General features: G+C 36.2%; 1 protein-coding gene across 2 annotated transcripts in view; it reads left to right on the forward strand.

Annotated features, from left to right (window-relative positions):
• Nucleotides 1-26,865, forward strand: part of LOC111144512 (tumor suppressor candidate 3) — a 249,406-nt gene that overhangs the window by 130,610 nt on the left and 91,931 nt on the right. For both annotated transcript variants that reach the window (XM_022498825.1, XM_022498824.1), the window contains exons 4-5: nucleotides 965-1,105; nucleotides 5,049-5,189. In XM_022498825.1, the coding sequence (XP_022354533.1) occupies nucleotides 965-1,105; nucleotides 5,049-5,189 (282 nt within the window). The remainder of the gene's footprint in view (nucleotides 1-964; nucleotides 1,106-5,048; nucleotides 5,190-26,865) is intronic.

The following is a 26,865-nucleotide window of genomic DNA, read 5'->3' on the forward strand; positions in this document are numbered from 1 at the left end:
TTTACATGTTGGCTCTAGCTATCTCTTGTGCACCCATCATGGAAACACACAGTAACAAAATCTGGCAATGGAAAAAGCACAGACAAGAAGGCAACTGGTGACTGTGTGTTTTGTTCTCTTTAACTAGCCTTACTAATGTCCATAACATGCAAGCCCACTGTCGTCGGTACAGCTGTATCTTTACTTTGGTGTCAGCTGTGGTGACAGTTTTTGCTTTGATTTCACTTTTCATTCTCAGTATTGTGAAATGCTGAGCTATACTGCATGTCAAGGCCTAAAATCTATTGCCCTTTTATTTGAGGCATTTTTCATAATTCCTTAGCAGTGAGAATTTAATTTATATAATTTTTATAGTTTGCTACTCAGTGCAAATTAAGCTAACACTTGTTTTAGGTATTCTTAATAGGCACCATTTATATCAAAGTAGCATTCTATTCAGTACACTCTTCAAATGGAACTACCTATAGAAAATAGTTGTGAGATATGATCATTGTAAGACACTTGAATTAATAGAGCAATTGAGCAGAAAGAGATTATCATTGTGGATTTCTCCTGTAATCTGGTAAATTCAGGTTGTTTAGAACAAAAAATGTTGGTTTCTGATAAAATCATCATTTTTAAGAAGTCTTTAAATTTTTAATAGAGAATTTAATAATTTGACATTAATGTTCTTAAGCATTTATATTTTTCAACAAGTGCCAGTACTTTTTCTTTAATAACTGCTTATGTGAAATAGTACATTATATGTGAAGGTTTCAAGAACTTAGTCAAACTCACAAGTTTTTTTTCAGTCAGTAGTATATTACAATGAATAAACACAATAATTAAGCTCTGGAAAGCCACTTGAATTTTCATAATAAATTCTATCTTTTTAAAATTCATGCAGAAAAAAACATAAAATGTTAGATTAATGAGATATAAAGATTGCTGCAATATTACATTTAGTATTTTTTATGTTTTACAGCTCAACATGAATTCTGCTCCTACATTCATGCATTTTCCTCCAAAAGGCAGACCAAAAAGAGCTGATACTTTTGACCTTCAAAGGATTGGATTTGCTGCTGAACAACTAGCAAAGTGGATTGCTGACAGAACGGATGTTCATGTATGTTTTTATTCCCTACAGTTTTAATAATAGACTAAATAGTTTGGTTTGTTACAGCACTGTAGTAAGGCCAAAGGATTCTTAAAATTACTCTATAGAATATTTTTCCTTGTTTAGAGAAAACCATGTGGTAGCATAAGCTGAATTTTGACTGAATTAGGTGAATTTAAATGGTTTTTAGAATAATGGTATATTGGTATTTTAAGAACCATTAAAAAGTTCACAAGTTGGCAAAAAGTAATTTCAGAGACTGAAATATATATGGAATATTATTCAGAGGTATTAGTAAAGAAATTCTAATTAAAAAGTGTACTTTTTATTTAGCTTTTGGGCAAATACAAATGATATACTACTTTTCATGAACCATGTGAGAAAATATGTATACTGTTCTTTGAACTATGGAATAACTTAATTCTAAGTGTGTGTAATGTCTTTATTTTATGTAACTTAACTAATTCTACTTCTAGAAATTTAACCTAAGGATATAATTAGGGATGATTCAATAGAAATATAAATAGAAATATTTTTTTAAATAACATTCATTGTAAATGGAAAACAATTGGAAATAAGTGAAATGTCTAAAAATAGGAGACTACTTAAATGTACTATATAGCATGGCCAAAAATGGTCTGCAGGTATATTTGACATAGAAAGCAGCTCAAGGTTAGAAAAATAGCCTTTATAGTACGATCTAGAATTTTGTTTTAAAGCATAAATATAATGTAGATATGTAGAGAGTTTATTCAGGAAGTAAACAAGCAAAAATCTTGATGGTAGTTAATGTCTATGGGGAGGGCTTAAGGCTGCTTTATTCCTTTATCTCACCAGAATTTTCTATAGTGAACAATTATAACCAGTAATTTTAAAGTACATTTGTTCTAGAATATGCGGTTTTTACCATAAGGTGTAAACATATTTATTCTTAGTCAAGATGGGTGTTTGACGTCATTGTTAACTCTTGTCATTCTTTTTCTGTAATCTTTTGGCAAATATTCAGTTCTGCAGTGGTATCATTTAGTTCATACAAGATACTAAGTGTAACATTGAGAAAGTACTATTAATTCTTTATAAGAGTTACTGAATTTTCATCAGATATGATTCTAATCTGTTGATCATATCTACACTTTAAGTTATATGATAAATATGCTTTTGTTAAGAAATACTTGGAAATAATTTCAACCTTTTTCACACATGAAAATAATGCAAATAGTACCAATGTGTACCTTTATCAAATTCACCTATACACTTAACATTTTACCCCTTTTGCTTTACCACTTTATTCTCCCCCACTCCTATCTATATATATACTTCATAGATGCACATATATTTCTTTTCAGAAGGTGAACTGCATTTCCTGAGACATACATAAGAACAGTACGGATATCACCTTCACAGATTTACACTGATGTAATATTTTTATTTGAGCTACTATCCATATTCTATTTTGTCAGTTGACCTAAAAATACCCTTTAATAGCATTTTCATGCCTCCAGTACAAGATCCATTCTAGAGTTAGTCATTGGATTTAGTCATCAGGTTTTTTTTAGCATCTTTTAATCTGGAATATTTCCATAGCCCATCTTTGTCATTTAAATGCATTGACATCTTGAATCCTTTTTCACTTTTTAAATAGAATGATCCTCATTTTATTTGCCTGGTATTTATTTTTTTCTGATTTTTTTTTTTCTGATTAGATTCTATTTACACTTTCTTAAACATAGTACTACATAGGTCATGTTTTGGTCATGATATCTGTCTTGACTCTCATTGATGATCTTTAATTTCGATTATCTGGTCATGGTGTTTTCCATTTCTCTGCTGTATAATTACTGCCCCGCCTTATAATTAGTAAGCTGTCTGTGTGGAAACACCTTAAGATCAGAGAAATATCATACTCCTCATCAAAATTCTTACTTAGATCTAACATCCATTGGTGATTTTTCTTTGATCCAGATTTTACCTAAATGGTTGCAAAATGATGATGTTCCACTTCTCCTCCCTCCATATTTCTACTTAGCCTTCGGCATTTTACTGTGAGCAAGAATTCTCCTCTCCTACCTATCAGTCATTGGTAGGGACTCATGAGTTGCATTTTTTTCTCTAGTGGTTAGTAAGTTACTACTATACTTTAAATATTTTGGTACTAAAATTGTTCTAGATTTGACTAGCAGAATCTTCTTTATGCTGGCTCATGTCGGTGTGACATCTCTCTGTCATTTTTTTTTTTTTAAAGATTTTATTTATTTGTCAGAGTGAGAAATCGCAAATAGGCAGAGAGGCAGGCAGAGAGAGAGGGGGAAGCAGGCTCCCAGCTGAGCAGAGAGCCCGATGCGGGGCTTGATCCCAGGACCCTGAGACCATGACCTGAGCCGAAGGCAGAGGCTTAACCCACTGAGCCACCCAGGTGCCCTGCTCTCTGTTATTTTCTTTTGAGCATTTTCTTACTTTCCTGACATATTTCAGGCTTATCTACCTAATCTGCCCTGTGTAGCACTCAATTATACATCTGTTCTCAGAGCCTTGGTTTCTTTCAGTGAGAAATACTATTAGAACCAAGATCTGTATATACTTTGAAATCATGATTTCATAACAATGCCATCTACTTTTTAAAAATAGCTTTTATGTTTTAGTGGACACCATCAAGAAAATGAAAAGACAACCGACAGAAGGGGAGAAAATAGTTACAAATCATTTTTTGACAAAGGACTTATATCTAGTATGTATATAGGAATTTTACAACTCAATAATAAAAAGACAATGCAATTAAAAAACAAATAATCTGAATAGACATTTGTATAAGGAAAATATACAAGTGGTTAATAAGTAAATGAAAAGATGCTCAGCATCATTAGTCATTAGGAACATGCAAATAAAACCTACAGTGAGTTAGTATCCCATACCCATTTAGGTTGGCTGGAATCAGTGAATGAGAGAAAATATTGGCAAGGAAGTGGAGAAATCAGAATTCTCATACACTACCAGTGGGAATGTTAAATGGTACAGCCACTTTGGAAAACAGTCAGACAATTACTCAAACCAGGAAACATGGCATTACTATATAACCCAGCAATTCTACTCTTAGGTATATACCCAGGATAAATGAGAATGCGTACCCACACAAATTCTTGTACCAGAATAGTTATAGCAGCATTATTTGTAATAGCCACAAGGTGGAAAACACCCAAATGCCTATCAACTGATAATTGGTATCAAATTGTGGTATTTCTGTACAAAGGAATGTTCAGCCATAAAAAGGAATGAAGTACTGAAACATGCAACAAGAAGAACGTTGAAAACATCATGCTAAGTGGAAGAAGCCAGTTACAGAAGACCACATATTATATGAAAAGTTTAGTAAAAGAGTAATCTGTATAGACAAGAGTAGATTCATGGCCTTTTAGTGTTGTAGGGTGAGGGGTGTACCAGGGGGATTGCTGAAGGGTTTTCTTTTGATGTGATTGGAATGTTCTGATGCTGACTTTGGTGACAGTTACACAACCCCCTGAATATACTAAAAACTATTGAATTGTACACCAGGTGAATTGTATGGTATATGTATTATATGTTGGTAAAGATGTTAAAAAATGTTAAAGATGTTAAAATGTCCCAATTTGGAATAATAAATAAATTATACTCCCATTTCTTCCCCCTCTACTAGATGACCCCATGTTTCATAGGTGAAACACAGCAGTTGTGGGTTAAATATAGGTAATGTGTGTGTATATTAATTGGTTACCTAAAGCAGTTCTTTTTACATAGCCATAATGTTGGAAGCCATATGTTTTTGATTTGTAAAGAATAAAAGGAGTTAGTTCCACAAATGAAAAGTAGGGTGTCACCTTTCTGAGGTTTTGGAATTGAAAATTGGAAGGACTAGAATATGGTCAAGAGAAAGAACAGTTTACTTTATTCAGCTCTAAAAATTTTCATTTCATGTTTGCAGATTCGAGTCTTCAGACCACCCAACTATTCTGGCACCATAGCTTTGGCCCTGTTAGTGTCACTCGTTGGCGGTTTGCTCTATTTAAGAAGGAACAACTTGGAATTCATCTATAACAAGACTGGCTGGGCCATGGTATCTCTGGTATGTTATTACAGTATACTTTTTCCTCCTTGTTTCTTTGTAAATAGTGTAAGTTGTATGGTTGCTGATTTTCAACAAAGGTGTCAGAGTAATTCAGTGAGAAAAGAGTAGGCTTCAGCAAATTGTGCTGGAACAGTCAAATATCCTCATGTAAATAATGAACCAAAACCCTTAGCCCACACCACATATAAAAGTTATTCAGAATGGATTATGGTTCCATGTGTAAGACTAAAATTATAAATCTTCCAGAGGAATACAAAATCTGTATAACACAAAAAGCATAAACCATGGAAGAAAAAAATAATAAATTGGACTTAAGATTAAAATATTTGCTCTTCAGGGGTGCCTGGGTGGCTCAGTGGGTTAAAGCCTCTGCCTTCAGCTCAGGTCATGATCTCAGGGTCCTGGGATCGAGCCCCGCATCGGGCTCTCTGCTCAGCAGGGAGCCTGCTTCCCTCTCTCTCTCTCTCTCTGCCTGCCTCTCTGCCTACTTGTGATCTCTCTCTGTCAAATAAATAAAATCTTTAGGAAAAAAAAAGAAAATTTGCTCTTCAAAAGAATCCATAGACTCAGAGAAAATATTTGGAAAATACATGCTTATGGGGCATATATCTAGAATATGTGAAGAATTATTGCTACCAAGAAGATAGGAATCATGGTTTTAAAAAAACAGACAATGTATTTATAGGTAAGATGGCATATGTACATACTAGCCTTTCTCTCCTGCTAATAGAACTATAAACCTGGAGTCAGTGCAAAGCTGCTCAGGTATTTGGTGTTTCTAAAAAGTAAAGGTCAGCCAGCAGATCAGGTAAGAAAACCCACATTCAAGATGACATTTAATTAGCAGATAAAAAATTATCAGCCTTCTACATCTTCTATTTTGGTTTTCTTTGACTTGAGTTTGGGCAATTTGGAGCAGACAGAGAGGTATCTAGGAGATACCTCTAGTTCAGGCTCAAGGACAGTAGAAGAGATTCTTGTGTTTTTTGTTTTCTCTTTTCTTGTACCCCAGTTCCTCAGGCGATCCCGTGGTAGAACAATAGAGACAATGAAAACAGTTGGCAGTGGAAACTGTAGGAGCCAAACTCTTAAAGCAGAACCTTCCTCACCATGACAAAATTAATAAAACTATTCACCAAAAGAATTAAAAAGTCAATTTTACTGTTTAATAATTCAGAAAATGGGCAGAAGATTTGTTGTGATGCTTGACCAAAGAGCACAGACAAAGGGCAAAAAGGCACATGCAAATTCTATGGTAGTGAACTCAGATCTGGCATAGATGTTCTTGTGGTCCAGTAAAAGTTTCTCTTCTGTATACTGGCATATATCCTGTGAGCCACCTAAGGCAAAGTGACAGGGTCCTGTTAAAATACTGAACTCAGGAGCCTCCATTTTATGGTTGGTAATTTATTGATTGATTGCAGTACTTGTAGGCAAAAGTCCATGTTCTGCACCTGGGGATAAAAAAAAACAGAGAAAGAGGCCTTCCACTGCTGGCTTTCGAATAGCCATTCTGATCCCTCCTCAATTTGAGACACTGGATAGAGGTTAAGAGCTTGAAGGATATGAAAGGCCCTTGTGGGGTCTTCTGTGGAGACCAGGATATCAATGTTGTAAAATAAGGGTGTACAACTGAAAAAAAGGAGAAGGTGGCCTGGTTAATCATGTAACACAAATAAGTACCCTTTCGGAGAACTGCTGCATTGAGAACCCACACTGCTGAGTAAAACAATGTATAAATCTAGAAACGTAGCTTTTTGTTTGTTTCTTTGCTATCTATAAAGAAAGGAAACCCCACCCCATCCCAGCTTTACTGAGGAATAACTGACATACAACATTGTGTGAAAGTTGAGGGTATACAGTGTGATGATTTGATACCTGTATATATTGCAAAATGATAACATAATAAGGTTAGTTAATACCTTTATCACCTCATATAAATTACCTCTGTGTGTGTGATGAGAACATTTAAGATTACTCTCAGGAATTTCCAAGTATATAATATAGTATTTTTAACTCTAGTCACACTGCTATAAACAATAACCCTAGAACTTACACATTTTATAAATGGAAATTTGTACCCTTTGACCAATATCTCCCTGTTTTCCCCACCTTATAGACTCCGGAAATCACCATTCTATTCTCCCTTTAAGATTCTGCATATAAAGGAGATCATAAAGTATTAGCCTTTCTTTGTCTAACTTATTTTACTTGGCATTATGCTATCTGGGTCCATCCATGTTGTTGCAAATGGCATGATTTTTTTTTAAAGGCTGAAATATGTGTGTGTATATATGTATCACATACACACACAACGGAGATACATGTATATATACATATATATGTACACACACACACACACACACACACACACATATCCATCTGCCAATGAACACTTAAGTGGTTTCTATGTCTTGACTATTATGAATAATGATGCAATGAATATGGAGGTACAGATCTCTCTTTAGGATAGAAATATGACTTTCAGATACATACCCAGAAGTGGGATTGCTGGATCATATGCTAGTTATATTTTTAATTTTTTAAGGAAAATCTGTGCTGTTTTCCATAGTGGCTATACCTTTTACCCTCTCACCAACAGTGCATAAGTATTCCTTTTTCTATATCCTTGCCAACAACTGTAACATCTTATCTTTTTGATAATCATTCTACTAGGTATTAGGTGTTACTTCATTGTGATTTTGATTTCCAATTCCTTGATGATTGGTAATTTTTGACCATTTTTTTATGTACCTGTTGGCTATTTTTAGGTCTTTTTTGGGAAAATGCCCATACAGGTTTTGTGCCCACTTTTTAATTGGATTTTTTTTTCTTGAGTTCTTTGAGTTTTCTACATATTTGGACTCCTTTTCCAACATATGATTTGCAGATTATTTTCTCTTATTCTTTAAGTTACCTTTTCATTTTGTTGATGGTTACCATTGCTTTGCAAAAGCTTTATAGTGTAATACAGTCCCATTTGTTTACTTTTGCTTTTGGTGTCATATTCAAAATATTGTCAAGACCAGTGTCAATGAGCTTTTTTCAGATGTTTAAGCCTTTAATCCATTTTGAATTAACTTTTGTGATTGGCATAAGTTACATGTTCATTTTCATTCTCTTGCATCTGAAGATCTACTTTTCTCAGCACTTTTTATCAAAAAGACTATGCTTTCCTCATAGAGTATTCTTTATTCCCTTGTCAAATACTTGTTGTTTTGCCATTTTGGAATTTATTTATTTTTTATTTTGTTCAGTTAGCCAGCATGTAGTAATAACATCATTAGTGTTTGATGTAGTGTTCAAGCATTCATTAGTTGCATATAACGCCCAGTGGTCATTGCCACACAAGCCCTTAATACCCAACACCCAGTTACCCCACGCCCCTACTCCCTCCCTTCTGTAACCCTCAGTTTTTTTCCTGGAGTGCAGAGTCTCTCATGGTTTGTCTCCCTCTCTGATTTCTTACCGTTCAGTTTTCCCTCCCTTCCCCTGTGGTCCTCCATGCTCTTCCTTATGTTCCACAAATAAGTGAAACCATATGATAATTTTGTTTCTCTGCTTGACTTATTTCACTTAGCGTAATCCCTTCCAGTTCCATCCATGTCGATGCAAATGGTGGGTATTTGTCCTTCCTAATGGTTGAGTAGTATTCCATTGTACAATACATTCCATTGTATCCATTCATCTCTTGAAGGGCATCTTGGGCTCCTTCCATAGTTTGGCTATTGTGGACATTGCTGCTGTGAACACTGGGGTGCACGTGCCCCTTTGTTTCACTACATCTGTATCTTTGGGGTACTGGTAAATACCAAAGATACAGATGTAGTGTCAAATACTTGTTGACAGTACTTGTGTGAGTTTATTTCTGGGCTTGCAATTCTATTGCATTGGTCTATTTCTGACAGTACCATTGTTTTGATTACTTTGTAATATACTTTGAATTCAGGGAATTTTGTGCTTCCAGGTTTGTTCTTCTTTCTCAGTATTGTGTTGGATATTTGGCATCTTTTTATGGTTCTATACAAATTCTAGGATTTTTTTTTTCTATGTGAAAATGTCATTGGAATTTTGATAGTGATTGCATTGATTTTAGGTAGTGTGGACATATTAACAATATTAATTCTTCTGCTCTGTGAACACAGGTATTTTTCCATTTGTTTTCTTTCTATCATGATTATCTTTCACGTCCCTGGTTAAATTTATTCCTATGAATTTTATTGTTTTTGATGCTATTGTAAATGGGACTTTTTTTCCTTTTTAAAAAATTTTTTATTAACGTATAATGTATTATTGCCCCAGGGGTACAGGTCTGTGAATCATCAGGCTTACACCCTTGACAGCACTCACCATAGCACATACCCTTCCCAATGTCCATAACCCAGCCACGTAAATGGGACTTTTAAAAAAAAAGTTTCTTTTCAGATGTTTTGTTGTTAGTCTATAGCAACATAACTGATTTCTATATATTGGTTTTGTATCCTGAAACTTTACTGCAATTGGTTATTAATTCTAATAGGTTTTTGGTGGAGTCTAGGAATATCTGTATATAAGATCATATCTACAAACAATTTTAATTTCCTCTTTCTGATTTGGATGCCTATTATTTCTTTTTCTTGGCCAATTGGTCTGGTCTTCCACTGGTCCAGGACTTCCACTATGATCCTGAACAGGAATGATGATAGTGGGCACCCTTGTCTTGTTCCTGATGTTAGAGACCTTCCAGCCTATCATTATTGAGTATGATGTTAGCTGTGGGCTCAACAAATAGGGATTTTATTATGTTGAGCTACATTTCTTCTGTATCTAATTTATTGAGTTTTTCTCATGAAGGATGTTGAGTTTTATGAAATACTTTTTCTGTATCTATAGAGATGATCATATGGTTGATTTTCATCTTTCTTCCTATTAATGTAGTATATCACCTGTCTTATCTTTATTGAACCCTCCTTGCATACAAGAATAAATCCCTCTTAATCGTGGTGTATAATCTTTTGAATATACTATTGAATTTTGTGGAGAATCTTTGCATTTGTATTCATCAAGGATATTTATTTATAGTTTTCTTCTAGTGTCTTTATCAGGCTTTGGTATCAAGGTAATGGTGGCATCATAAAGTGAATTTGGGACAGTGAATTCTGGAACACTGAAAAGAAATAAAGTGAAAAAAAATAAAGTGAGTTTGGGAAAATTTGAGAAGGATTGTTACTCTTGAAATTTTTGGTAGACTTCGCTAGGGAAACTGATCCTGGGCTTTTCTTTGTTGGGAAGTTTTTAAATCCTGATTCAATCTTCTTACTTGCTACTGGTCTCCAATTTTCTGTTTCTTCATTATTCATTCTTAATGGGATCATGTTTCTGGGAACTTTTCTATTTCTTTTAGGTCATAAATTTCTCAGGGTATGTTTGTTCATAGTAGTCTCTTCTAATCCTTTGTATTCTTGTGGTATGAGTTGAAATGTCTTCTTTGCTTCTGATTTTATTCATTTCAGTTTTTTCTTCATTTAGATAATGGTAGTCAGTTTTATCATTTTAAAAAAACTAGTTCTTTGATCATTTCTGTGGGTTTTCCAGTTTTTATTTCTGCTCTAATCTATTTCCTTATTTTTGCTCATTTTTGGCTAAGTTTGTTCTTTTTTTCCTACTTCCCTGAGATAGAAAATTAGGTTATTTCAGATAGTCTTTTTTCTTAATATAGGCATTTATTACTGAAAAGTTCCCTGTTAGAACTATTTTTGTACCAGCTGGTAAGTTTTAGTATATTGTTTCCATTTCCTTTTATTTCACAATATTTTATCTATTAGTTGTTTGGGAGTGTGTTCTATAGCATATTTGTGAGCTTCTAGTTTTGTACCATTGTATTTGAAGAACTACTTGGTAAAATATCCATCATAAGTTAGCTAAGAACTTGTTTTGTGACCTAACATATGGTCTGTCCCATAGAATGTTCATTGTACACTTAAGTGTATTTATTCTGCTGCTATTGAATGGAGTGTTAATTCTATGTCTGTTAGGTCTATTGGACTAAAGTATAATCCAAGCTCATTGTTTTCTTATTGATTGGATGAGTCATCTCCTGTTGAAACTGCGGTATTAGAATCCCTGACTACTGTACTGCTGTTTTTTTTCTACCTTCAAATATTTTACTGTTGGTTTAATATATTTAGGTGCTGTGATACGGTCATATATACTTAAGCTATTATATTTTTTGGATGAATTGACTCATTTTTCATTATATAATGACCCTATTTATCTCTTGTGACCATTTTTCACTTCAATTCTATTTTTTTCTGATGCATGTATAGCTACCCTATTCTATTGGCTTCCACTTCCATAGAATCCATATCCTCTCTTTGAAAGTATTTTTTTCCTTGAAGCTGAAAGGAATGCCTAGGGGGCACCGTATAATTGGGTCTTCTTTTTTTATCCATTTATCCACTCTGTATCTTTTGAATGAATAATTTAATCCATTTTCACTTAAAGTCATTGTTGACAGATAAGGACTTATTAATGCCATCTTAATTGTTTTCTGCTGCCAGAGGGCCTAGGATTTTATTTTTTTGGCAGGCGGGGGTAGGGGAGTCATTTTGTCACTCTGCCTCAGTTGAGCATCTAGGAAGTATTTAAAACCGTGAAGGCTTCTCAGTGCACTTTGAATCTGGAAAACAATCCAAACAGGCCCATGGAACTACTAGTCGGGCAGGTGGAACATGTCCCTGTAATCTAGGAATTGTGATGTCTAAGGAACAAAACACAGACTCAGAAAAATAAAATAAATTCCATACTTCGCCCACCCACGGCGTGGGGGATGGCGGGGAAGAATCAGTCACTATATAAGAGGATACTGGCAGCTGCTTCTGGCTGTTTTATAAACTGATGAATTTTTACAGTGGTACGTTTTGACTCCCTTCTCTTTTTCTTTTGTGTATTTTGTGTAGTTCTGCTTTGAGATTACCATGAGGCTTACATGAAACATCTTATGATAGAATAGTCTGTTTTTCACTGGTAATTTAACTTCAGTAGCTTACTAAAACCACCATTTACTTCTTGTTCCCTGTGAGGGGGGACTCAGCTTTTTATACCTTCTGTTGATCCTGTAAAAGTAGGCTGGGTGCTGAATGCTCTGGTTTGTGTCCCTTCTCCTCATCCTGCAGAATCGGGGTGGCTTTCTGCATTTGGCCAGTTGTTGTCTGAAAGACTTTGATTGCCTTCAGAGTGTGTACAGGCGACAGAGGATAGAAGGGTGTGTAGGTGATGCCCATGGAGTATTGAGGGAGCCTGTGGGCCAGCTCAGGGGGAGCCACTGTTGAAGTCTCTTCAGCAACTCGGTGGCAGGCTTCCTGACGGATTGCATCAGGTGGTTATTAGGATCTGCATTTTTTTGATGTGTTCCATTCTGAGGCCTGGCTGCTATTCTCCACCAGTTCATTGCCCCCTAGTTGTGCATTGTATGACTCAGTATTCTGGATGGAGTAAAAATTGTGTCTCTGTCCTTCTCCCACACAGCTGGGGAGGCCAGGTGCTCACTAACACACACTCAGTTTCCCCTGTGGGAGAGATCATGGGAGAAGTTCTCTCTGGGCACTGAGCTGTGCCCTCGGAGGAAACAAACTCTTCTTTTTAAACCCTCTCCACTGCGTCTATTATTTCATTATTATTGTTGTTCCATTGGTGCTCTGGCATATCTCTGATGGACTCAACCTCCACAAAGGCATTCTTGCCCATAGGCGACTGTCAAAAATCAGTGTTTTGTAGAGAGGAAGTGGTAGAATGCTCTTATAAACCATGGTTCTTAGAAAGTCAGTACTGTCAATTTTACTACATATAAAAAGCAAGTTTCTTAGAAAATATCACCTGAAATTATGTCAGGAAAAAATTTAAATTCATATAAGTATGAATATAAATAACCATTAGTTAAGTTTAAACATTTGCAAATCATCCTTGAAAAGTGAAAAAGTCCAGTAGTTTCTAAGTCATTTTAGCAAATATTCAGCAACTACTGAAAGCAGCACAGCCACTGTAAGATGCCCGCTGTCATAAAGACCCTTTGTTAATGAGAGCAGCGGAAAGCGCTAAGGGGCGCAGCGTTATAGTGGCAGGTATCAAAAATTGGCAAGAAACATTTCTTCCCAGACAATGAGGACCCTGTCCGGAGAAGGAATACTTGTGGTTGGGACTTTACTTCGATAGAGAAGGATTATGTGGGCAGGTGGTAAAAACAGCTCAGGCAATGAGTGCTAAGGAACCAGAAATGGCAGAATTCAAAGTACAGGCAAAGATCGGCCCAGGAAAACGAGTGGTTTACCTGTGAAGTACTGATGGTGTTTCTCAGTGGCAGTGGCTCATGAAGATACCAAGGGGCCTGAAGAGTTAGTGGAAGAAGTCTGCCTGAAATAGGTAAAGTTCTGAGAGACGAAGGAGGCATGGCTACACAGAGGCACCATATTTTAAGGAAATAGTTTTCATTAACAACAACAACAAATTGAACCCCTAAGCTATGTGGTCTTTTGCTTGTAGCCAGTTCACCAGTTCAGGAAGAATGGGTCCTATTCAAACATGAGCAATATCAACACAGCATTTAACAGAGTATCTGTGCGTAGCTGTCACAAGGAAATAATTTACAAATGAGAGCAACTTTTCCTACAGATACAGAAAACTTGCCAGAAAGTTAGGTGAAATTGCAAAAAATAAATAAATTAATAAATTACTCTAGTATGGATAATGAAGTACTTGGAGGAAAGACCGTAAAACTAAGTATGAGAATTTAGAGGTGGCTAGAAAACAGGAAGTAGTAATGTGGCGTATGATAAATCTTGCTTATGAACATGGACTTGAAGTTTTTTCTTTAACAGTACTACCAACCAAATTTAGCTGTATATAAAATAGCAAAAGTCAGGTTGTAGGAATGGTTGATTAAGCTGTAGAGGAAGTATAAATTAATTGAAAACTATCACAGTAATGGCTTAAAGTAGAAGTAGTGTCACTAATACCATAGAGATTACTTAATATTTGCCATTTATGATTCTAAAAAGTTAGCAAACTATAAATATAAGTGAACTTTCTTAATTAGGTAAAGGATATCTTAAAATGTCTAGCAAATATCTTATTTAATACTGATAATTTACAATAAAGCCTATAATTATATACTACTTATTGTTAGTGGTATTAGTCAAAGCATAAGAATAGAAAAAGAAATGCAGGGAATAAATAAATGTAAATGAGTAGACATGTCATATTTACTTAGGATTGTCCACATGAAAAATTTATCACCATTTATGGAGAACCAAAAATAAAAATTATTACTAGAGTTGAACAGGTTTTCTGAATTCAAAGTCACTATCCAATAATCACGACTATTTTTATACAGTAAGCAATTTAAATATGTAATTGAACATAAAATCTTTAATAGGAAGAAAAAATATACTTAAATATATTTTTTAGATTACAAAAGGTTTTTTAAATTTTTTTTAATTAAGTAATGTTAGTCACCATACACTACATCATTAGTTTTTGATATAGTGTTCCATGACTCACTGTTTGTGTATAACACCCTCATTGCAATACGTGCCCTCCTTAATACCCATCACCAGGCTAACCTCCCCTCCAAAAAAAAAATAGCCCTCAGTTTGATTCCAGGAGTCCACAGTCTCTCATGGTTCATCTTCCTGATCCCACCCCACCTCCCAGCTTCATTTTCCCCTTCCTTCTCTTAGTGTCCTCCATGCTATTCCTTAGGTTCCACAAATAAGTGAAATAATATGATAATTGCTTTCTCTGTTTGACTTACTTCACTTAGCATAATTTCCTCCAGTTCCATCCATGTTGATACAAATGCTGGGTATTCATCCTTTCTGGTGGCTGAGTAATATTCCATTGAAACTTTGGACCACATCTTCTTTATCCATTCATCTGTTGAAGGGCATCTTGGCTCCTTTCACAGTTTGGCTATTGTGGACATTGCTGCTGTCAACACTGGGGTGCATGTGGTCCTTCTTTTCACTACATCTGTATCTTTGGGGTAAATACCCAGTAGTGTAATTGCTCCCTCATAGGGTAGCTGTATTTCTTAACTTTTGAGGACCCCCCCACACTGTTTTCCAAAGTGGCTGTACCAACTTGCATTCTCACCAACAGTGTAAGAGGGTTCCCCTTTCTCCGCATCCTCTCCAACATTTGTCTTGCCTTGTCAGTTTTTGCCATTCTATCTGGTGTAAGGTGGTATCTCAGTGTGGTTTTGATTTGAATTTCCCTGATGATGGCTAATGATGATGAATAATTTTTCATGTGTCTATTAGCCATTCGTATGTCTTCTTTGGAGAAGTGTCTGTTCATGTCTTCTTCCTATTTTTTGACTTGATTATTTTGGTTTTTTGGGTATTGAGTTTGAGAAGTTCTTTATAGATTTTGGATACCAGCCCTTTATCTTTTAAGACACGTCTCCAAAGGCAAGGGAAACAAAAGTGAGAAAGAACTTTGGGACTTCATCAATATAAAAAACTTCTGTACAGCAAAATGAAGAGGCAACCCATGGAATGGGGCAAGATATTTGCAAATGATAAAAAACGTATATGACTAGAATTTCAAAATTCAGACTACATGTGTGTATATATTTATAGCTAATTGTTGGTTTGTGCCTTCATCTTCATGTGGTAGTCTTTTATCCTTCTGGTTTTATTTTCTACAGAGAATTAGTAGTCTTTATGATTGAGTTGGATGTGATAGGACAGGTTAAGACAACCAGGCATGTCACATTATAGCATAGCATCTATCTTCAATAATACCTAGAGTTCGGAAATTCAAAAAGAACCTCTTTGACTTTCTCATATATGGAGAAAATATCTCTCTAGTAGATAGAGAAAATATAAATTTGAAGTTTGGGCTTTTTCATTAAGTTTAATATTTGCCTACTTTTGATAATTGAGTTATAATGGATTAATTATACTCTAATATAATTGGATACTAGAGTTATCTTAGTTATCTTAGTTCAAAAGTGTTTTGGCGGGGAGAGTCAAGATGGCGGATAAGTAGCAGGCTGAGACTACTTCAGGTAGCGGGAGATCAGCTAGATAGCTTATCTAAAGATTGCAAACACCTACAAATCCAACGGGAGATCGAAGAGAAGAAGAACAGCAACTCTAGAAACAGAAAATCAACCACTTTCGGAAAGGTAGGACTGGCGGAGAAGTGAATCCAAAGCGACGGGAAGATAGACCGCGGGGGGAGGGGCCGGCTCCCGGCAAGCGGCGGAGCAACGGAGCACAAAATCGGGACTTTTAAAAGTCTGTTCCGCTGAGGGACATCGCTCCAGAGGCTTAACCGGGGTGAAGCCCACGCAGGGTCAGCGTGGCCTCAGGTCCCGCAGGTCACAGAAGGATCGGGGGTGTCTGAGTGTCGCAGAGCTTACAGGTATTAGAACAGGGAAGCCGGCTACAGAGACAGAGCCGAGGAGTAAGCTCTAAGCCTGGGGTTACCTTGAACCGGTCGCAGGCTCGGTCAGCTCAGAGCGCGGCCGGAGGCAGGGTGACGGGAGTAAATCGGCGCTGTTCTCTGAGGCGCACTGAGGAGTGGGGCCCCAGGCTCTTGGCTCCTCCGGGCCGGAGACCGGGAGGCCGCCATCTTCATTCCCGCCCTCCGGAACTCTACGGAAAGCGCTCAGGGAACAAAAGCTCCCGAAAGCAAACCCGAGCGGATTACTCAGCCCGGCCCCTGGTAAGGGCGGTCCAACTCCGCCCGGGGCAAAGACACTCGAGAATCACTACAACAGGCCCCTCCCCCAGAAGATCAACAAGAAACCCAGCCAGGACCAAGTTCAACTACCAAGGAGTACAGTTTCAATACCAAGGAGAGCAGCGGAATTCCAAAGGAGGAGAAAGCAAAGCACGGAACTCATGGCTTTCTCCCCATGATTCTTTAGCCTTGCAGTTAATTTAATTTTTTTTCTTTTTCAATTTATTTTTCTCTTCTGCTAAATTTTTTTAACTTTTACCCTTTCCTTTTTTAACGTTTTTTAACTGGTTTATCTAATATATATATTCTTTTTTTCCTTTTTATATTTTTTCTTTATTGGTTTTCTTTTTTTAATTGTTTCTTTTTTTTTTTTTTTTTCTCTTCTTTTTTTTTCTTCTTTCTGAACCTCTTTTTATCCCCTTTCTCCCCCCTCACGATTTGGAATCTCTTCTGATTTGGCTAAAGCATATTTTCCTGGGGTTGTTGCCACCCTTTTAGTATTTCACTTGCTCCTTCATATACTCTTATCTAGACAAAATGACAAGGCGGAAAAATTCACAAAAAAAAGAACAAGAGGCAGTACCAAAGGCTAGGGACCTAATCAATACAGACATTGGTAATATGTCAGATCTAGAATTCAGAATGACAATTCTCAAGGTTCTAGCCGGGCTCGAAAAAGGCATGGAAGATATTAGAGAAACCCTCTCCGGAGAGATAAAAGCCCTTTCTGGAGAAATAAAAGAACTAAAATCTAACCAAGTTGAAATCAAAAAAGCTATTAATGAGGTGCAATCAAAAATGGAGGCTCTCACTGCTAGGATAAATGAGGCAGAAGAAAGAATTAGTGATATAGAAGACCAAATGACAGAGAATAAAGAAGCTGAGCAAAAGAGGGACAAACAGCTACTGGACCATGAGGGGAGAATTCGAGAGATAAGTGACACCATAAGACGAAACAACATTAGAATAATTGGGATTCCAGAAGAAGAGGAAAAAGAGAGGGGAGCAGAAGGTATATTGGAGAGAATTATTGGAGAGAATTTCCCCAATATGGCAAAGGGAACAAGCATCAAAATCCAGGAGGTTCAGAGAACCCCCCTCAAAATCAATAAGAATAGGTCCACACCCCGTCACCTAATAGTAAAATTTACAAGTCTTAGTGACAAAGAGAAGATCCTGAAAGCAGCCCGGGAAAAGAAGTCTGTAACATACAATGGTAAAAATATTAGATTGGCAGCAGACTTATCCACAGAGACCTGGCAGGCCAGAAAGAGCTGGCATGATATATTCAGAGTACTAAACGAGAAAAACATGCAGCCAAGAATACTATATCCAGCTAGGCTATCATTGAAAATAGAAGGAGAGATTAAAAGCTTCCAGGACAAACAAAAACTGAAAGAATTTGCAAATACCAAACCAGCTCTACAGGAAATATTGAAAGGGGTCCTCTAAGCAAAGAGAGACCCTAAAAGTAGTAGATCAGAAAGAAACAGAGACAATATACAATAAGTCACCTTACAGGCAATACAATGGCACTAAATTCATATCTCTCAATACTTACCCTGAATGTGAATGGGCTAAATGCCCCAATCAAAAGACACAGGGTATCAGAATGGATAAAAAAACAAAACCCATCTATATGTTGCCTACAAGAAACTCATCTTAAACCTGAAGACACCTCCAGATTTAAAGTGAGGGGGTGGAAAAGAATTTACCATGCTAATGGACATCAGAAAAAAGCAGGAGTGGCAATCCTTATATCAGATCAATTAGATTTTAAGCCAAAGACTATAATAAGAGATGAGGAAGGACACTATATCATACTCAAAGGAACTGTCCAACAAGAAGATCTAACAATTTTAAATATCTATGCCCCTAACATGGGAGCAGCCAACTATATAAACCAATTAATAACAAAATCAAAGAAACACATCGACAATAATAATAGTAGGGGACTTTAACACTCCCCTCACTGAAATGGACAGATCATCCAAGCAAAAGATCAACAAGGAAATCAAGGCCTTAAATGACACACTGGACCAGATGGACATCACAGATATATTCAGAACATTTCATCCCAAAGCAACAGAATACACATTCTTCTCTAGTGCACATGGAACATTCTCCAGAATAGATCATATTCTCGGTCCTAAATCAGGTCTCAACCGTTATCAAAAGATTGGGATCATTCCCTGCATATTTTCAGACCACAATGCTCTGAAGCTAGAACTCAATCACAAGAGGAAATTTGGAAAGAACCCAAATACATGGAGACTAAACAGCATCCTTCTAAAGAATGAATGGGTCAACCAGGAAATTAAAGAAGAGTTGAAAAAATTCATGGAAACAAATGATAATGAAAACACAACGGTTCAAAATCTGTGGGACACAACAAAGGCAGTCCTGAGAGGAAAATATATAGCGGTACAAGCCTTTCTCAAGAAACAAGAAAGGTCTCAGGTACACAACCTAACCCTACACCTAAAAGAGCTAGAGAAAGAACAAGAAAGAAACCCTAAACCCAGCAGGAGAAGAGAAATCATAACGATCAGAGCAGAAATCAATGAAATAGAAACCAAAAAAACAATAGAACAAATGAACGAAACTAGGAGCTGGTTCTTTGAAAGAATTAATAAGATCGATAAACCCCTGGCCAGACTTATCAAAAAGAAAAGAGAAAGGACCCAAATAAATAAAATCATGAATGAAAGAGGAGAGATCACAACTAACACCAAAGAAATACAGGCAATTATAAGAACATACTATGAGCAACTCTACGCCAACAAATTTGACAATCTGGAAGAAATGGATGCATTCCTAGAGACATAGAAACTACCCCAACTGAACCAGGAAGAAATAGAAAGCCTGAACAGACCCATAACCAGTAAGGAGATTGAAACAGTCATCAAAAATCTCCAAACAAACAAAAGCCCAGGGCCAGATGGCTTCCCGGGGGAATTCTACCAAACATTTAAAGAAGAACTAATTCCTATTCTCCTGAAACTGTTCCAAAAAATAGAAATGGAAGGAAAACTTCCAAACTCATTTTATGAGGCCAGCATCACCTTGATCCCAAAACCAGACAAGGATCCCATCAAAAAAGAGAACTACAGGCCAATATCCTTGATGAACACAGATGCAAAAATTCTCACCAAAATACTAGCCAATAGGATTCAACAGTACATTAAAAGGATTATTCACCACGACCAAGTGGGATTTATTCCAGGGCTGCAAGGTTGGTTCAACATCCGCAAATCAATCAATGTGATACAACACATTAATAAAAGAAAGAACAAGAACCATATGATACTCTCCATAGATGCTGAAAAAGCATTTGACAAAGTACAGCATCCCTTCCTGATCAAAACTCTTCAAAGTGTAGGGATAGAGGGCACATACCTCAATATTATCAAAGCCATCTATGAAAAACCCACCACAAATATCATTCTCAATGGAGAAAAACTGAGAGCTTTTCTGCTAAGGTCGGGAACACGGCAGGGATGCCCGTTATCACCACTGCTATTCAACATAGTACTAGAAGTCCTAGCCTCAGCAATCAGACAACAAAAGGAAATTAAAGGCATCCAAATTGGCAAAGAAGAAGTCAAACTATCACTCTTCGCAGATGATATGATACTATATGTGGAAAACCCAAAAGACTCCACTCCAAAACTGCTAGAACTTGTACAGGAATTCAGTAAAGTGTCAGGATATAAAATCAATGCACAGAAATCAGTTGCATTTCTCTACACCAACAACAAGACAGAAGAAAGAGAAATTAAGGAGTCCATCCCATTTACAATTGCACCCTAAACTATAAGATACCTAGGAATAAATCTAACCAAAGAGACTAAGAATCTATACACAGAAAACTATAAAGTACTCATGAAAGAAATTGAGGAAGACACAAAGAAATGGAAAAATGTTCCATGCTCCTGGATTGGAAGAATAAATATTGTGAAAATGTCTATGCTACCTAAAGCAATCTACACATTTAATGCAATTCCTATCAAAGTACCATCCATTTTTTTCAAAGAAATGGAACAAATAATCCTAAAATTTATATGGAACCAGAAAAGACCTCGAATAGCCAAAGCAATATTGAAAAAGAAAGCCAAAGTTGGTGGCATCACAATTCCGGACTTCAATCTCTATTACAAAGCTGTCATCATCAAGACAGCATGGTACTGGCACAAAAACAGACACATAGATCAATGGAACAGAATAGAGAGCCCAGAAATAGACCCTCAACTCTATGGTCAACTAATCTTCGACAAAGCAGGAAAGAATATCCAATGGAAAAAAGACAGCCTCTTCAACAAATGGAGTTGGGAAAATTGGACAGCCACATGCAGAAAAATGAAATTGGATCATTTCCTTACACCACACACGAAAATAGACTCAAAATGGATGAAGGATCTCAATGTGAGAAAGGAATCCATCAAAATCCTTGAGGAGAACACAGGCAGCAACCTCTTCGACCTCAACCGCAGCAACATCTTCCTAGGAACATCGCCAAAGGCAAGGGAAGCAAGGGCAAAAATGAACTATTGGGATTTTATCAAGATCAAAAGCTTTTGCACAGCAAAGGAAACAGTTAACAAAACCAAAAGACAACTGACAGAATGGGAGAAGATATTTGCAAATGACATATCGGATAAAGGGCTAGTGTCCAAAATCTATAAAGAACTTAGCAAACTCAACACCCAAAGAACAAATAATCCAATCAAGAAATGGTCAGAGGACATGAACAGACATTTCTGCAAAGAAGACATCCAAATGGCCAACAGACACATGAAAAAGTGCTCCACATCACTCGGCATCAGGGAAATACAAATCAAAACCACAATGAGATACCACCTCACACCAGTCAGAATGGCTAAAATTAACAAGTCAGGAAATGACAGATGCTGGCGAGGATGCGGAGAAAGGGGAACCCTCCTACACTGTTGGTGGGAATGCAAGCTGGTGCAACCACTCTGGAAAACAGCATGGAGGTTCCTCAAAATGTTGAAAATAGAACTACCCTATGACCCAGCAATTGCACTGCTGGGTATTTACCCTAAAGATACAAACGTAGTGATCCGAAGGGGCACGTGCACCCGAATGTTTATAGCAGCACTGTCTACAATAGCCAAAGTATGGAAAGAACCTAGATGTCCATCAACAGATGAATGGATAAAGAAGATGTGGTATATATACACAATGGAATACTATGCAGCCATCAAAAGAAATGAAGTCTTGCCATTTGCGACGACGCGGATGGAACTAGAGGGTATCATGCTTAGCGAAGTGAGTCAATCGGAGAAAGACAACTATCATATGATCTCCCTGATATGAGGGAGAGGAGATGCAACATGGGGGCTTAAGGGGGTAGGAGAAGAGTAAATGAAACAAGATGGGATTGGGAGGGAGACAAACCATAAGTGACTCTTAATCTCACAAAACAAACTGAGGGTTAATGGCGGGAGGGGGGTTGGGGGGGTGGGATTATGGACATTGGGGAGGGTATGTGCTATGATGAGTGCTGTGAAGTGTGTAAACCTGGCGATTCACAGACCTGTGCCCCTGGGGATAAAAATATATGTTTACAAAAGTGTTTTGGGTTTTGCTCAGGCTGGTTTTCAAGTTGCTTCATTCAGTAAAGCTACCCAGGTTTTTTAATGAAAATATAGTATTTGTTTCAGTTTTCTGTAAAGTTAAAAGTTATGTAGTATTTAGTGTTTTGCCAAATCTTGTCACTGTTTTAGTCTACCAAAACACTGATAATGTAATCTCTCTGAGTTAGACTCAGTTGACAATAGCATGCCTTCATTATTTTCCTCCCCAGAATTGTTGTTGTAAGCTAATAGTAATCATCACTACTATTTATTGAGTCTTTTCCTTCTTTGGGTTATGTTTTCTGTACTTATTTAAAATAATAATGGAAAGGAATTTGTATTCTCTTCCTTTTATAAACAAGGAAACTAAGATTCAGCAAACTTAACTTGTAGCTTACACAGCTAGAAAATGATTGGCTAGGAGTTGATCCCATGTGTCTTACTTCTATTTCTAAATTCTTTTAATGATTCTGGGCTTCTCTAAATTGGGACATGTATCTCATATGTTGGATGTTTAAACCAATGGATGTAGCGAGCCATTATGACTACAAATAAATGCCTAAAGTTTTATATGGTGCACAAATGTTAAATACTTGAACAGATCAATTTTCTTCCATCCTCTGCTACATCATGCAGATTTTGTATTTCTGCTTTGAATCCTTGGAAGCTAATTACCTTGGCATAGCAGAAAATATTCTAACATTCAGAAACACATACTTGAGAAGGAAATCTTGGCAAGTGTGCACACTCCCCAATGGCAGACTTTTAGAAGTTAGTAACAGGCTGCAGAGTACAGACATGTTTTCAAACAATATATTTTAAAACTCTGGTCTGATGACAAAATGTTGAATTTAAAAAGCTCCTCCTCTTGAAAGTTTTCTCTCTGTTTTTCATTAATATAGAAATATACAAACCGTGATATTTTCCTTAGCTATAGATAGCTTATGGAAACTAATTTGAATCTTCATTCTGCCTGATAGCCACCACTACCCTCAGCAAACATGACTATTTATTGTAAAAACAGCTAGACTGAAGTAGGAGAAAAAATGGATTTGTTCATTTCTAATCTTACCCAATTCTTAAGATAGCCTTACAAAGTTAAGAGGCGAACCAAAATGCTAACCCATTGATTCAGATTTTCAAACATTTGTTTGAAATAACCAATATCCCCTTTTCCTTTGGGAAAGATAATGTTTGTTAGTAATTTTTCTCTGATGAAAGATTGGATTGCACAGAAAAGGAAAGCTTCTAAAATAAAAATAATGAATTAGACCAGACCACTTCTATAATACCAAAAATTGTATGCAAATGAGAATAACGAGAAAAAGTTTGTTAAAGAAGCTCTGTCCACATACCCATTTCTTGGTAAAGACCAAGCCTGTACAGTTAGAATTTGTATATTGAACCTTTGCAGAAGTATCTCCCAGGGGATTTACTGTGTTACGCATCCTTAGTTCTATAGACTATTTTATTGCTAGGGTTTTTTTTTTTTTTTTCTTTTCATTATTCATATTATGGTATGTGACTCACAGGCTGAGAATGTGGTGTTTCCTGGAGATAGGAAGCTGTTCATAGAGCTTTAGGGTATAGATTAGAGACAAAGTTTGCAATTTCCTTATATGGAGGAAGATATGCAAATATTTAAAAAGTATATTAGAGCTTCCTGATTCTGAGTTTAAAAAAAAAATTAGGTAAAGGAGTATTCATAAGTTCCTCCTGGTCTTGAAAAAAAATGCTATTAACTCCTGTTTATAAGTGGTGGTAATTGTTTATAGAGCTGAATAAGCATTGATTCTGGTTTTACTCCATTTTCCCTTCCTCCATCCCTGAAAGAAGAAGGATGATAAACAATAAGCTTACACATTACCTGTTTTATGATGAGTTTAAAATAGAATGGCTGGGTAAAATATTGAACTACACCGCTACATAATTTTAAGGAGTATAATATAAATCTATAGTTTATAGTTTTCAGAAATAAATGTTGGCTTGGAATATCAAAATGAGTTAAAATGTTTTGTAGCCCTTAGCACAGATCTTCATGGCAGCCTAAAGCTCTTCATAGATGGCTGTCATTTCAGAGCAGAAATATAAGTGTGATACTTATAGTCATTTCACATGCAAAGAAAAATATCCTAAGAAGTTGCAATTAAAAACGTGAAATATAAACATCATTTTTTAAAAAATCTAATAACCCAAACTTTATTATCACAGTAAATCTTAGTAGGACAGAAGCAGTTTTCTGCCTTTTAACACTGATGATCTATATTGTAAGATGATTCACATACCTTAATGTGTCTTCTGTCTCAAAGAAATTAGATCAGTTTAATTAAGTTTTGTGACAAATTTAAGCTTGAAATTAATACAAACTATTACATGAGTTTCACATGCCTGAAGGGTTCTTTGGTGTCTGCATATTGTGTTGTATCATTTGAAATGTATTTCTTGTGACCATTCAAAACTGAAGGCGGCTCTCACATCAGAATGATTACCTTTCCAAATTTATTTGAAATTATGTAACTTCTAATATTATGCACGTACTATCTCTGTGGGCTTTTTTTTTTCTTTACTTTGTTTTCTTTATAAGTGAGAAGCAGGTAAGTGCTGCTAATGTTTTTTTCAGTGAAGCAACTGCTTTTTTTAACTTGGAGTCATTTAAAGATGGGTATGTCTGTTTGCAAATTGGTAGTTTCTGTATATAGCCTCATGTATATTTTTGTGTTAGGACTATGGCAAGAATATAATGAAAAGATTTCATATATTTTTAGGGTACCATTTTCTTAATGTAGTTCCTAATTTTGTGTAATGAAGACAGACAGTAACCTCAGTAATTAAAAGAACATCTTAAAACTACTCATACATGAATGGACCTCCTTTTTCTTTCTTTTTTAATGTTGTGTGGTTGCCCGAGTCTTTTGCTTGTTATAAAGTCGTAATTAAATAAACCTCACTATGAAGATCCAATACTTGGAATGACTGTCTAGCTTCTGTACTCCATGCCACTCACTGCTAACCTTAATCCAACTCAGTGGTGGTTATAAGTAATACTTGTTGAGACAGTTATGTTCAGTGTGTAACTCCTTTCCATGAAATAAAATATTTAGTCTCAAGAAGGATACTTCCTACCTTTTTTTCTTTCAAGTGCAGTGTATAGACTGAGTGATAGGAAATAATGGTTATACTATAAATTTACTACAAATAAAGTCACTTATGATTAGTAGAAATGAATAGTGTATGAATTTTCTGATGTGGTTGTCTCTTGTTACTCTGGTAATTAAAGTGAAGAAGTCATTAAATTATTTGTAATATAACATTGTAAGGACATGGACTGTAGAGAGGATTATATAAAACAGGATATTTTTAGTCTTTACTGTAAAGTGAATATAGTTGACCTTTGAACAAATCAGGTTTGAATTGTGTGGGTCCGTTTATATGCAGATTATTTTTGATAAATACAGTACAGTACTGGTAAGGTATTTTCTGTAGCTAATTTTAAGAATAAGTATATAATAGGGGACACCTAGGTGTCTCAGTCAGTTGGGTGTTTGACTCTTGATTTCAGCTCAGGTCATGATCTCGAGGATGTGAGACAGAGACTGCTTCAGATTCTCTCTCTCCTCTTCCTCTAGTCCTCACCTCTCCCCCTTTTAAAAAAGATTTTTTTATTTATTATTTTTTAATTTGAGAGAGTGTGTGTGAATGGGGAGGGGCAGAGGGAGGAGAAAGAGAGGGAAAGCAAAAGAGAGAATCTGAAGCCAACTTCTTTTGAGATCATGCCCTGAGCTGAAATCAAGAGTCAGTTGCGTAACCAACTGAGCCACCCAGGCACCCCTCTTTTTTTTACTATAGTCTTTATCTGGTTTTGGTATTAGGGTAATGCTGGCCGCATAGCATGACTTTGGAAGTTTTCTATTTTTTTGATACAGTTTGAGAACAATGGGTATTAACTCTCCTTGAAGCATTGGTAGAATTCACCTCTGCAGCCATCTGGTCCTGGCCTTTTTGTTTGTTGAGAGTTTTTGGATTCCTAATTCAGTGTCTTTGCAGGTTATTAGTCTGTTCAAGTTTTCTATTTCTTCCTGTTTCAGTTTTGGTAGTTTAAATATTTCTCGGAGTGCCTCCATTTTTTCCAGATAATCTAATTTGTTGGCATATAATTGCTCATAATATTCTCTTGTATGTATTTCTGTGGTAATGGTTGTTATTTCTTCTTTCTCATTTGTGATTTTATTTATTTGGGTCCTTTCTCTTTTTGCGAAGTCTGGCTGAAGGTTTATCAATTTTATTGATTTTTTTTTCCAGAGAACCAGCTCCTGGTTCCACTGGTCTGTTTATTGGGTTGGGTTTTT

Source organism: Enhydra lutris, unplaced genomic scaffold, assembly GCF_002288905.1.
Source record: "Enhydra lutris kenyoni isolate GAN:26980312 unplaced genomic scaffold, ASM228890v2 scaffoldscaffold11, whole genome shotgun sequence".
Taxonomy (NCBI): Eukaryota; Metazoa; Chordata; class Mammalia; order Carnivora; family Mustelidae; genus Enhydra; species Enhydra lutris.